Source organism: Balaenoptera acutorostrata, chromosome 1 (genome assembly GCF_949987535.1).
Source record: "Balaenoptera acutorostrata chromosome 1, mBalAcu1.1, whole genome shotgun sequence".
NCBI classification, from domain to species: Eukaryota; Metazoa; Chordata; class Mammalia; order Artiodactyla; family Balaenopteridae; genus Balaenoptera; species Balaenoptera acutorostrata.
In genome coordinates, this window is record NC_080064.1 from 28171074 (window position 1) to 28183157 (window position 12084).

A 12084-nucleotide genomic window follows, 5' to 3' on the forward strand; every position below is an offset into this window, starting at 1 on the left:
AAGGAAGGGCAAGGTCACAGGTGCTGAGGCTAGGGAAGACCCAGTGTGGACCCAGGATAGCAAGGAAGTCAATGAGGCAGGGCAGGGAGAGAGTCAAGAGGTGTGGAATATGAGGCCAGAGCACACTGGTGAGGCTGAGAAGGACCAGCTCACATAGGGTCCTAAAAGCCATCCTGATGCCTTTGGCTGTCACTCTGAGTGAGCAGGAAGCCCGTGGAGCATTTCTAGCAATAGATAGACGGGGCAAGGAATAAAGCAGGGTGACCAGCTGTAAGGCTATTGCAGTGATGCAGGGAAGAAATGATTCGTGACTTTAATGTTACCAGAATAACACTAATGGAGTCAGTGAGTAGTGTCCAGATTCTAAAAATAATCTGAAAGTAGAGACAAAATAATTCAGTGACATTGAAAGTGTGGGCTCTTTGAGCCCAAGCCGCCTGTTCTCCTTCCTCAGACCTTGCAATAAACCTTTCTCTGCTCCAAAGTCAAGAAAGAAAGAGAGGAGAGAGAGAGAGAGAGAAAGGAAGAAATAGAGAGAGAAAGAAAGAGAGAGAGAGAAAGGAAGGAAGGGAGGGAGGGAGGGAGGAAGGAAGGAAAGAAGAAAGGAGGAGAGACAGAGAGAAAGAAAAAGAAAGAAAGAGAGAGAGAGAGAGAAAGAAGGAAAGAAAGAAAGAAAGGAAGGAAGGAAGGAAGGAAGGAAGGAAGGAAGAAAGAGAGAGTGGAAGGAATGAAGGGAGGAAATAGAAAAGAAATGGAAAGAAAAGAAGAGAAGAGAAAAGAAGAATGATTCACTGCCATTGAATGTGAGGTATGAGAAAAATGAGTCAACATGCCTCTGTATGGGGCCTGAACAGGTAGATGAGTAACACTGCTGTTTACTCCAGGAGTACATGAGTAGAGAAGGTGGAGCGGAATCTAAGGAGTAGGTTGCTGGATAGAATACAGGACACCCAGTGAAATTCCAATTTCAGATAAACAACAACAAATTTTTTTTTTAGTTTTAAGTATGTCTCATGGACTATGTGAAACTTAAATTTAACTGAGTGTCCTGGGTTTGGTTTTTTGTTTTTGCTTTTGTTTTGCTTCATTTCTAAATCTGGCAATCCTATTAAGAAGATGAATTTGGGATGTGAGAAGTTTGCAATACCTGCTAGATGTCTTGAGGGAGAGGTTGAGTGGCAGCTGCATACAGGGGTCTGGAGTTCAGGGAAACGGTCTGGGCTGGAGATAAGTATTTAGGAGTTGTCAGCCTAATTTTGATATTTTGAACCCTGAGAGGGATGACATTACCAAGAGAGTGAGTGAGGACAGAGAAGGAGTCCTAGGACTAAGCCCCCGGGCACCCCAATATTTAGAGGTCAGGGAGATCAGGGGGAACCAGCAAAGGAGACCTAGAAAGAAAGGCCAGAAAAGAAGGAGAAAAGTCAGGGGATGTGATGTTCTGGCCTCCAAAAGCTGCTAGGAGTGCAGGGAAAGATAAGGGTTGAAACTTGACTGTGGGATTTAGCTATGGGAACCTTGGCAAGAGCGGTTTACGTGGAATATATGGAGCAAAAGCCTGACTAGAGTTCCAGAGAGAGAATAAAAGGAAGTGAGGAATCAAGACAACTCATCTGAGAAGTTTTGCTATAAAGGAATGGAAAGAAACGAGGCAGGTGCTGGAAGATGTGGGGTCAAGGGACTTTTGTCTGTTAAGACAGAGAAATACCAGAGTATCTATTGTCATGGGAAAGACCCGGTAAAGAGCAAAAGGGTGGGGGTAAAGAGCAAAAGGGTGGGGCTTCCCTGGTGGCGCAGCGGTTAGGAATCCGCCTGCCAATGCAGGGGACACGGGTTTGAGCCCTGGTCCAGGAAGATCCCACATCCCACATGCCGCAGAGCAACTAAGCCCTAGCGCCACAACTACTGAGCCTGCACTCTAGAGCCCGTGCTCCGCAACAAAGAGAAGCCACCGCAGTGAGAAGCCCGCGCAGCGCGACAAAGAGTTGCCCCCGCTCGCCGCAACTAGAGAAAGCCCGCGCACAGCAACGAAGACCCAACGCAGCCAATAAATAAATAAATAAATAAATTTTAAAAATAAAAAAATAATTTAAAAAAAAAGAGCAAAAGGGTGATGACATGGCGTGAGGTCTGGGGGTGGTGAGAAGGGGTGGGATCCCAGGACACAGGTAGAATGGCTGAATCCCGACTTCAACTCAGAAAAGTCCTGGATTACCTCTATCTGAGGATAAAGTTGGGCAGAAGTTCCAGGTCACTTGGGATGTCTTGTAAGGAAAGTAACATTCTAGCCCAGATCCTGGGGCATCTCTTCCTACCCACAGCCCCAGACACACTGCAGCAGGACTGGAAAGCCCCCATGCTTCCGCCAACCTGCTTTCCAGAGGGTTCTGCCTGCCCCACCTCTGTGCTCAAAGGTAGAAAGGGCCTTCAGGCCCAGGAGAGGGCCCAGGTCCCTGCCTCGCGCGAACACACACACAAACACAAGAAAATCCCAGCAGGAGAGGGAAGCTCTCGCCCGAGGCCTGGGCAGAGTTTCAGACACAGGGGCTCTTGCCTGGGAGCAAGACCAGCTGGGCCAAGGTCTGAGCAGGAAGAACACAGTGGCAGGCTTCAGGCCTGCTGCCCCCGGAGAGCAGGTGCAGGCCCTGAGGGGAGTGGGGTGGCCCTGAGGGGAGTGGGGTGGCCAGGGCAGCTGCTAAGCCCTGGTGCAACACAGCCCTGCCCTGAGGCAGGAGGATGGCCTAGATGGCCTCCCACATACTCCCCTGCTCAGGAAGCAGAAACTTGGAGTGGGCCAGCAGGGCCTGGGGGTCCTCAGAGCCTCTTCCTGGAATGGGGACTCTTCCAGCTCACTCCAGAAAAAGCAAAGGCCGGTTGTTGGGGGCGCTGCCTGATGTCAGGAATGAGTGGTGGCATCTGGCAAGGTCGGAGTGATAGTGAAACCGTGCACCTTAGATTGGGACTTGTGAACCCACGTGCCAGGACTCGAACCCGGACAAAACCCACAGTCTTCCAACTGAGATCACACACCTGGTTTCAGGACTTAATGAAGCTCAGGTTCTTGATGTCTTATCGCAGAAAGAATTCAGTGAGAGACAAAGTGATAGGTAAGAAGTGGATTTATTTAGAGAGAAACACACTCCACAGAGTGTGGGCCATCTCAGAAGGTGAGAAAGGCACCAGGGTATGGGAGTGTCACTTTTTATAGGGGTGGGTCATTTCATAGGCTAATGAGTGGGAGGAGTATTCCAGCTATTTCGGGAAGGGGTGGGGATTTCCAGGAATTGGGCCACCGCCCACTTTTTGATCCTTATGGTCGGCCTTGGAACTGTCATGGTGCCTGTGGGTGTGTCATTTAGCTTGCTGACGTGTTACAGTGAGCATATACTGAGGCTCGAGGTCTAGTGGAAGTCGACTTGTCCGCCATCTTGGACCCACTTGGTTCTAATCAGTTTATGTCATGTCCTCGGGCTATGTCATTCTTTCACATGTTGTGCCCTGCCCCCTTCCCTCCTGTTACAATAGGACCTGGGCAATCAAATCACCTGGTCACCAGAGCAGATTAACCCAACCACGCACACAGCCACACATGCACACAACCTCACAAAACCCTACCAGCCACTTCCACAAGCATGCACATTCACAACCACACACACCAAACATACACACCTATGCCTCATGCTACCACTTCGACACCCAGCTACCCCAACTCACACAGTAACAGACAGTCCTCACACACAACCTTATGTGCGCCCAACTTTTACTTTACAAATAGAACTTGTAGAACTGATGTCTACAACCAGTGAGCTCCCTACTCTCCTGGAAATAATTTCAAAGAATGTTCTGAAGAGTGACTGCTGAGGAAGTGGGTGAGGTCTCTTCAGGTGGGGTGACCAGGGAATACCCCTGTGAGAAGGTGAGACCTGAATAAGGAGGAAGAACCTGCCAGCTGAAGAGCAGTCCAGGCAAAGGGAACAGCAAATGCAAAGCCCAGAAGGCTGGACTGAACATGGACTGAACATGCTGTTTGTGGAACAGAAAGTAGGCCAGTGTGACTGGGGAGCAGTGATCAAGGGGACGTGTGATGGGAGGTGAGTCAGGACTAGGTCACTTGGGGCTTTGTAGGGCAATGTCAGGAGACTGGGTGCTAGGATAAAAGTAAAGGTAAGCCACTGTAAGCTTTTAATAGGCGAGGGACGTGATCTGATTTATATCATTAAAGCACTAGTTTAGCTAGAAGAAACCATGGAAGAAAAACTTTTTTCAGTTGTCAGAGGGAGTAAGGCATTTCTAAGTATGACCAATCCCAGAGGCCATAAAAGATAAGATTGATACTCTTGACTACGTAAAAAAATATTTAATTCTGCAAAGCAAAAACCCCATAAGCAAAGTCAAAATACAAGTGTCAAACTTGGAGGGGAGGGTGAAATCCTTGTTATCTGCATCATAGACACAGGGTATATTTCTTTAATATGTAAAGAGCTCCTAAGAAATCAATAATTTAAAAAAGGCAACCACCCAACAGAAAAATGGGCAAAAGCAAAAGACAGTTCACAGAAAAAGAAACACAAGTGGCCCTTAAGTGTATGAAAATATGCTGATTCTCACTCATAATAAAAGAAATGCAAAATAAAATATAATGAGATACCACTGGCAAAGATAAAGTTTGCTAATGCTCTATATTGGCAAGAATATGGGGAAACATGCACTTTATGTCTGATGGTAGCATAAACTGATACATCTATGGAGGGGATTTGGCAATATCTATCAGAACTTTAAATGAGCACACTTTAACCCCAAAATTCCACTTCTAAGAATATATCCTATAGATACAATTTTAAAAAAAAATGTGTTCAGTGATGCTTATCCAAGTGTATTTATTGCAATGATGTTTACAACAGAAAGAAACACAAGATTGAAAACATCCTTAATTTTCATCAATATGGGAGTGATTAAATATATTATAGTGCCTATGCTATTCAGCTGTTTGTTTGTTTGTTTTAAGAGACAGCTCTCCATCTACTATAGGGGAAAATGAAATACTATTCAAGCATTAAAAAAAAATGAGATAACTCTATATCTACTGATAGAGGAAATGCCCTATATTTTGTTACATGAAAGGACATGAAAATAGCCAAGTGCAGAACCGTGTACACAGCACACTTCCATAGGGTAAATGGAAATATAAATATCTACACAGTTGAATATGCAGTTGATCTCAGGAAGGAAAAAACAATAACTGGGAACCGAGTGGTCAGGTGGGCAGCCCTGATACACAGTCTGGTGTTCAGGGAGAAGCACTAGAAATGTGGGACTCAGCAGCCAATGGATAGTATTGGAAGCCCGAGGACTGGATGAGCTCACCCAGGAGAGAAGTGGCTGAGACAAGGATGTGAGGCCTCCGAGGTACAAGGAAACTAGGAGTGGGGCGTCAAGGAAGCCAAGGGAAGAAAGTGTTTTGAGAGGGAAGGAGCAGTCAGCTGTGTCAAGTACTTCTGAAGGTGCAGGAGGAGGGCAGAGACATTACTGTCGGATTTATCACCCTTGATAGGGCTGTCTTTAGTTATATGGTTGGGTGAAAACATTGTTCAACGGGTTGAAGAGTGACTAGGAGGTGAGGAAGTGGGAAACGGGTTTTGCTCTGAAATGCAGCAGAGCCGGAGAAGGTAAGGAGCAGGTGGCAGTCATGGACCCCCCACAGGACACCATCATACTCACACATAGTCCCACACTGACACATGCACAGAAGCACCCGGCCCACCCCAGCACTGGTCAGTCTCAGCAATGATTTTCAAAGTAAAAGATGGCCTCTGCCCTGTGGTTTTGCCCTATCCAGAAACTCAACATGGCTGAGGCCTCCAGAGCTGGCTCTGCTCCTGTGTGACCCAGGGCAAGTCACATAACCTCTCTGTGCCTCGGCTTTCTCATTCATAAAAGTGAGAAGGATTGTACCTTCCTCATCTGGCACTGTGGTGATGAAAGAAAGCCTGCGGGACAGTGCCGGGACCAAAGATGTCTCTGAGCCCCCAATGCAGTGTTTGTTTTCTACCAGGAGTAGTAGGTAGGGTGATGGTGTAATTGATCTTTCCAAGATTGGAGTTACTTTTGAGAGTAAAAGGGGAGGCTGTTAATTACACCAGGGCCACAGGCATAAACCAGTACAGTCTTGGGAAGATGCCATGTATAATCACCCTCCAGCTAGCAACACCATCTCTGTCCAGACAGGGAGTGCTCAGGCCCTTTGGTGACTAAAATCCCGGGACTCCCGGGAAGGCCGGAAACCCTGGGGGTTCCCCGACCAGGCTGAGGCCCCGGGGCTCTCATTACGTTCCTAGTCGTGGCACACTAGTAAATAAGACCCTTGTCCCCAGAGCCCAGTCCAGCCCAGCCCAGTCCAGCCGCAGGCCCCGCCTCCCTCCGCAGGGGGTCTAAAGCAAAGGCTCCGCTCCCTCACCTCTCTCTTACCCCCGCCCCACACCGCACACGGGATTCGCCCCCTGCAGTAACTCCAGGTAACGGCCTCCCCCCATCCGGCCCTCACCCCGGGACAAAGGATCCCCCCATCTCCTTTCCAGGCGCAGTGCCCCTTCCTGCTGCGGGCACAGGGTCTGCCCCCCACCCTGGTTCTCCAAAGTGCCCATGCCCATTCCAGGACGCGGAGCCTGAGCCACGCACCTACGCGGGGAGGGCAGCCTCCGGGAGTGGTCGAGACCCAGCGCCAGGCGGGGACCGTGACCCGCAGGGCGCGGACACAGTACCCGTGGTAACGCACGTGGGCGAGTCCCGATTGCAGTCCGTCCGGGGACCACTTGACACTTAACAGTTTAGAGCGCTTCACGCTCCGAATCTCATCGGACCCTTTGCCACAGCCCTGCCCAGGGCCCCGTTTCACACATGAAGAAGAAGCCGAGGCTCAGACGGGCGTCAAGCCCGGGAGAAGGTTGCCGGGGGAACGAGTGACAGCGTCGGGACTAAAACCCGACCCTCTGCGGTGGGCGGCTCCCGAGCTCCTCCCCTGACCCTCCCTCCTCCACGCCGCCCCCGGCTGTGCCTGCCGCCCCGCGCCTCGCCGCCACTGCAGAGACGCGGCTCCGGCCCCGCTCGCCTCCGCTGCGGGCCTCGAGGACGCGGGGTCCCGGCCCCCCGCTGGCTGCGCCGCTGCTGGTGAGTGCGGGGCGCCTCCCCACCCCGCGCCCACGGCCGCTGAGTGCTCCCCAGCGACCCCGGGCGGGGAGGGGGCTTGATCCTGCCTTCGGGCCAGGCTGAGACTGGCAGGTGAGGGGATGGGAGGAGGTCTAGGGAACTAGCCCCACCCCACTCCCCACCTGCCTTCTCACCCCTCGGTTCTGGGCGGGGAGGGGGCTCCAGCTGCTGAAGGTTCCCGGACAACCCCCTCCCCCGTCGGCAGGCTCCCAGGCTGCCTGGAATGGACGGAAACTTGGTGCTGGGACGGCTGGGGTGGGGGGTGGAGAGGGGAGGGGAGCTCTGCCCCGAGGAGGGGGCCGGCCGGCACTGTGGAGTGGCGGCGAAAGCTGGGCGCGCCTTGGTCCCCGGGCAGGGGAAAAGCGGATAGCTGGGAGCTGCTGCTGGGGCACCGCAAAGGGGACCAGAACCGGCTCCACCAGTCCCGGGCCCGGGCTTGGAGGGAAATTCTTTGCCGGTGAGTCGCATCCCTAGGGTGTGTTAGGCAGGACTGGGCAGACAGGACTAGAAGGTGGAAGGTGGGGGCCCAAGAGGGGGCAGCTCCCAGGTGGGCCGCCCTGAGAAGGCTCAGGTGGAAGCACCTGTCAGGGCCCCTCTCCTCCTGGGCTGGCAGACAGGGTTCCAACCTCCACTTCAGTCTTCTTGAACTCTCGCCAGGGGAGTGGCAGGCTGGGCAGGGAATGGTCTTTTACGACTCTTACCACAGCTCAAGAAAGTAGGAATTATTTCCCTTTAGAGATAAGGAAAGAAGGTCAAAGAGATTAGGAAAACTTGGAAGTCACCCAGGTAGAAGGGGTAGAGCTGAGGCTTGAATCCAGATGTGACTCCACGCTCAGTACACATCCCACCGCCCCTCCCCAAAGGACAGGTCTTAGAAGGAGCAGAGTTGAGGGAGACACTTTTTTTTTTTTTTTTTTTTATAAATTTATTTATTTATTTATTTGTTTTTGGCTGCATTGGGTCTTTGTTGCTGCGCGCAGGCTTTCTCTAGTTGCGGCAAGCGGGGGCTACTCTTCATCGCGGTGCACGGGCTTCTCATTGTCGTGGCTTCTCTTGTTGCAGAGCACAGGCTCTAGACGTGCAGGCTCAGTAGTTGTGGCACGCGGGCTCAGTAGTTGTGGCTCGTGGGCTCTAGAGCACAGGCTCAGTAGTTGTGCCTTACGGGCTTAGTTGCTCCGCGGCATGTGGGATCTTCCCGGACCAGGGCTCGAACCCGTGTCCCCTGCATTGGCAGGCAGATTCTTAACCACTGCACCACCAGGGAAGCCCGAGACACTTTTTTTTAATTCTAAGTATGTTACTGTATGCTGCTGCCAGCGCATATAAAATAATCGCCCTTGTGAAACAGAAGTTCATGAAAATGCAGAGGTAGAGGATTAAACAAATACGTTTTTTTAAATTTTATTTATTTATTTATGGCTGTGTTGGGTCTTCGTCTCTGTGCGAGGGATTTCTCTAGTTGCGGCGAGCGGGGGCCACTCTTCATCGCGGTGCGCGGGCCTCTCACTGTCGCGGCCTCTCTTGTTGCGGAGCACAGGCTCCAGACGCGCAGGCTCAGTAATTGTGCCTCACGGGCCCAGTTGCTCCGCAGCATGTGGGATCCTCCCAGACCAGGGCTCGAACCCGTGTCCCCTGCATTGGCAGGCAGATTCTCAACCACTGCGCCACCAGGGAAGCCCTAAGCAAATACTCTAATTCTCACTGGTAATTAAATTCTGGGAAGAAAATAAGGGGACAGGAGCAGAGTGACGGGGAGGGCAGGGGCTTCCAGACCCAGGGTAATCTAGGGTGGCCTCTGAGAAGAGGATATTTTAGCAGAGGCCTCAGTAATGAGAAGGATGCAGCCATGCAAGTTTCTGGAGGAAGAGCATTCTAGGCAGCAGGAATAATTACAAAGCCCCAGAGGCCCCCATTGCGGCCCGAGCAGAGAGGCAGGTGGAGAGTGTAGGAGAGTAGGGTGAGAATGCAGAACCTGGGGTTTTATTCTAAGTGTAATGAGGAGCTAGTAGAAAGTTTTAAACAAGGGAGTGACATGATTCAATTTAATGGACTCTGCGGGCACAGGAGCAGACACTTGAAGGCCAGCCAGGAGGCTTTGGTCATAATACCAGCAAGGGTGATGGTGGTTTGGAGCAGGGGGGTGGTGGTGGAGGGGTGAGAATTGGTGATGCAGGTGTGGACCCTCAGTCAGCATGCATGCTCAGAGTCACAGAGCAGCTCCAGGAGCACTTACGTGTGCACACAAGCCCACACGTACACACGGAGAGGCACATGCTCCCAACACCCTTTGCAGCATGTAGACACTAGGTGCACTCAGGCAGACCCACCTGTCCACACCTTCTGAGTCACTCCAGCACTGGGAGGAAGATGTGTGATCTGGGGACCTGAACAAAGCATGACTCCCCCCAACAAAGCTCTGGCATCCTGGATTGCTGGTGTGTCTGGGGCTCCCCCAGGTTCTGGCACAGGGAAGGAGGGTGTCCCTAGATTTTTCCTGGATCTGGTGTCCCCAGGAACCAGACCATTACCCTCTTCATGCACCCCCCCAACCTGAATTGGTCTCCCAACTTCACCACTCACTGCCTGTGGGACCTTGGGGAGATTATTTCCCCTCTCCAAGCCCCAGTTTCCTATCTGGGGTTCATCACCCCAGCTTCACAGGATGATAGCAAGGCATCAATGAGGTAAGTTTTGAGAACCTGGTCTGGGGCAGGCATCCAGCAGAGAAATGGAGAGGAGGCGGTGGACAACCCAGCCTTGAATTCAATTCTAGTTTTAAATGAGTGACTTGACCACTCTAGATTTCACAATGGATAGCCAGCATTTATTGAGCACTTACTGTGTACTGAGTGCTTTGCAATCATTTTCTCATTTGATTACCAGTTTCTTCATCTGTCAATGAGAAGCATAATAGTGTCTACCTCACAAGGTCCTTATAAGGATTAAATGAGATCCAGCACATAAAGTATTTAGCTCCTTGCCTGGCTCATTGTAAATGCTCAATAAATAATAACTGTTATTATCAGCAAATGCACATTCCCTTCCTTCCGGCATATAGCTCTGTGACTTTGGGCAGGTTACTTAGCCTCTCTGTGCCTGTTTCCTCTCTGTAGCTTAGGAAGAATAACAGTCCTGATCTCATAGGGTCGTTGGGATGATCAAACGAGTCCATCCACATAGAGAACTCAGAACAGCGCCTGGCACATAGTAAATGCTCTATAAATGGCATCTACTCGTTCTCAGACCGGTTTTCCCATCCTGTCAGGCGGGCACGGCCCCCAGCGCCCCCACCAGGCACCATGGACTGGAAGACGCTCCAGGCCCTACTGAGCGGGGTGAACAAGTACTCCACAGCCTTCGGCCGCATCTGGCTGTCGGTGGTGTTCGTCTTCCGCGTGTTGGTGTACGTGGTGGCTGCGGAGCGCGTGTGGGGGGACGAGCAGAAGGACTTCGACTGCAACACCAAGCAGCCGGGCTGCACCAACGTCTGCTACGACGAGTTCTTCCCCATCTCCAACATCCGCCTCTGGGCCCTGCAGCTCATCTTCGTCACGTGCCCGTCGCTGCTGGTCATCCTGCACGTGGCCTACCGCGAGGAGCGGGAGCGGCGGCACCGCCAGAAACACGGCGACCAGTGCGCCAAGCTGTACGACAATGCGGGCAAGAAGCACGGCGGCCTCTGGTGGACCTACCTCTTCAGCCTCATCTTCAAGCTCCTCATCGAATTCCTCTTCCTCTACCTGCTGCACACTCTCTGGTACGGCTTCAGCATGCCCCGCCTGGTCCAGTGCGCCAACGTGGCCCCCTGCCCCAACATCGTGGACTGCTACATCGCCCGGCCCACCGAGAAGAAGCTCTTCACCTACTTCATGGTGGGCGCCTCCGCCGTCTGCATCGTGCTCACCTTCTGCGAGATCTGCTACCTCATCTTCCACAGGGTCGTGCGAAGCCTTCCCAGAAAGAGCGGCCCCCGGGGCCGCGGCCCCCCGTCCTCCGCCAGCCGGGCCTCCACCTGCCGCTGCCACCACAAGCTGGTGGAGGCCGGGGAGTTGGGCCCGGATTCCGGCGACGACAAGCTATGTGCTTCGGCACCCAACATGACCCCCATCTGACCACGGGCTGGGGAGCGATCGTGGGGCTGCCCCTGGGGACAGACAGGGAGGTATTGTGCCCGTGGAGCGGTCCTCCCGGTGCTGCGGGGCCCCACTCTGAATTCACTACGCTATTCAATTTCACCTTGAGCAGATTTTTTTGAGCGCTGGGTACTGTGCTGTCTATCTGGTATAGGTCACACCACAGGCCCACTGGCAGTCCTCCTGGGAGAAAGACAAGCAAATTAACTACTGCCTGCAAGGGGACACTTAGAGGACTCTGCTGGGCTTCACCTAAGCCAGGAGGGGATGATCAGGAGAGGCTTCCCTGAAGGAGGAGTGTTTAAGAGAGGTGAGAAGTGCTTCCTAGCAGACAAAAGCAGGTGCAGAGGCCTGGAGGCCACAAAAAGAAAGATGCTTGCCCTGGGTCTGGTGAGATGTACCAGACCAAAGGGAATCTTCATTCCTTCGGGAGAAGCACCCAGATTCCTGGGATGGAAAGGAAGTATCCTCCCAGCAGGGGAGGTCTGGAGGCTGAGAGTGAGCCTGGGAAGAGAAGGCAGAGGCTCTGGTGACACCAACCCCGGCTCGAGACACCCAGAGATCCCCTGGGTCACCACTGCCCTTTGGGAACCCCCCTCCCATCTTATTCCTCCACCCTCAGGCAGCTTTGCTCCCATCTTCCTCCCACAAGTGTACTCAGTCTGTTGCCAGCCTTTCAGACCCTACTCTCAGGGACTTGAGGTGGATGTGCTGATAGGAACATCCCCAAGGCAATTTCTTTGAAATC

The 12084-nt window shown here is 52.4% G+C and overlaps 1 protein-coding gene across 2 annotated transcripts; it reads left to right on the forward strand.

Annotated features, from left to right (window-relative positions):
• Positions 1-6922: 6922 nt before the first annotated feature.
• On the forward strand, positions 6923-12084 carry GJB3 (gap junction protein beta 3). Of its 2 annotated transcripts, none has more exons than XM_007182487.3 (2): positions 6923-7164; positions 10469-12084. In XM_007182487.3, exon 2 carries the CDS (start codon positions 10503-10505, stop codon positions 11313-11315), a length of 813 nt encoding a protein of 270 aa, XP_007182549.2. In that variant the 5' UTR covers positions 6923-7164; positions 10469-10502; the 3' UTR covers positions 11316-12084. The 2 variants fall into 2 exon arrangements, with proteins under 2 accessions (XP_007182549.2, XP_057402280.1); XM_057546297.1 differs by lacking the exon at positions 6923-7164 and adding an exon at positions 7566-7660.

Bases quoted from the DNA above. Each gene is read 5' to 3' on its own strand.
- GJB3 (XM_007182487.3), top strand. From the start codon at position 10,503: ATGGACTGGAAGACGCTCCAGGCCCTACTGAGCGGGGTGAACAAGTAC.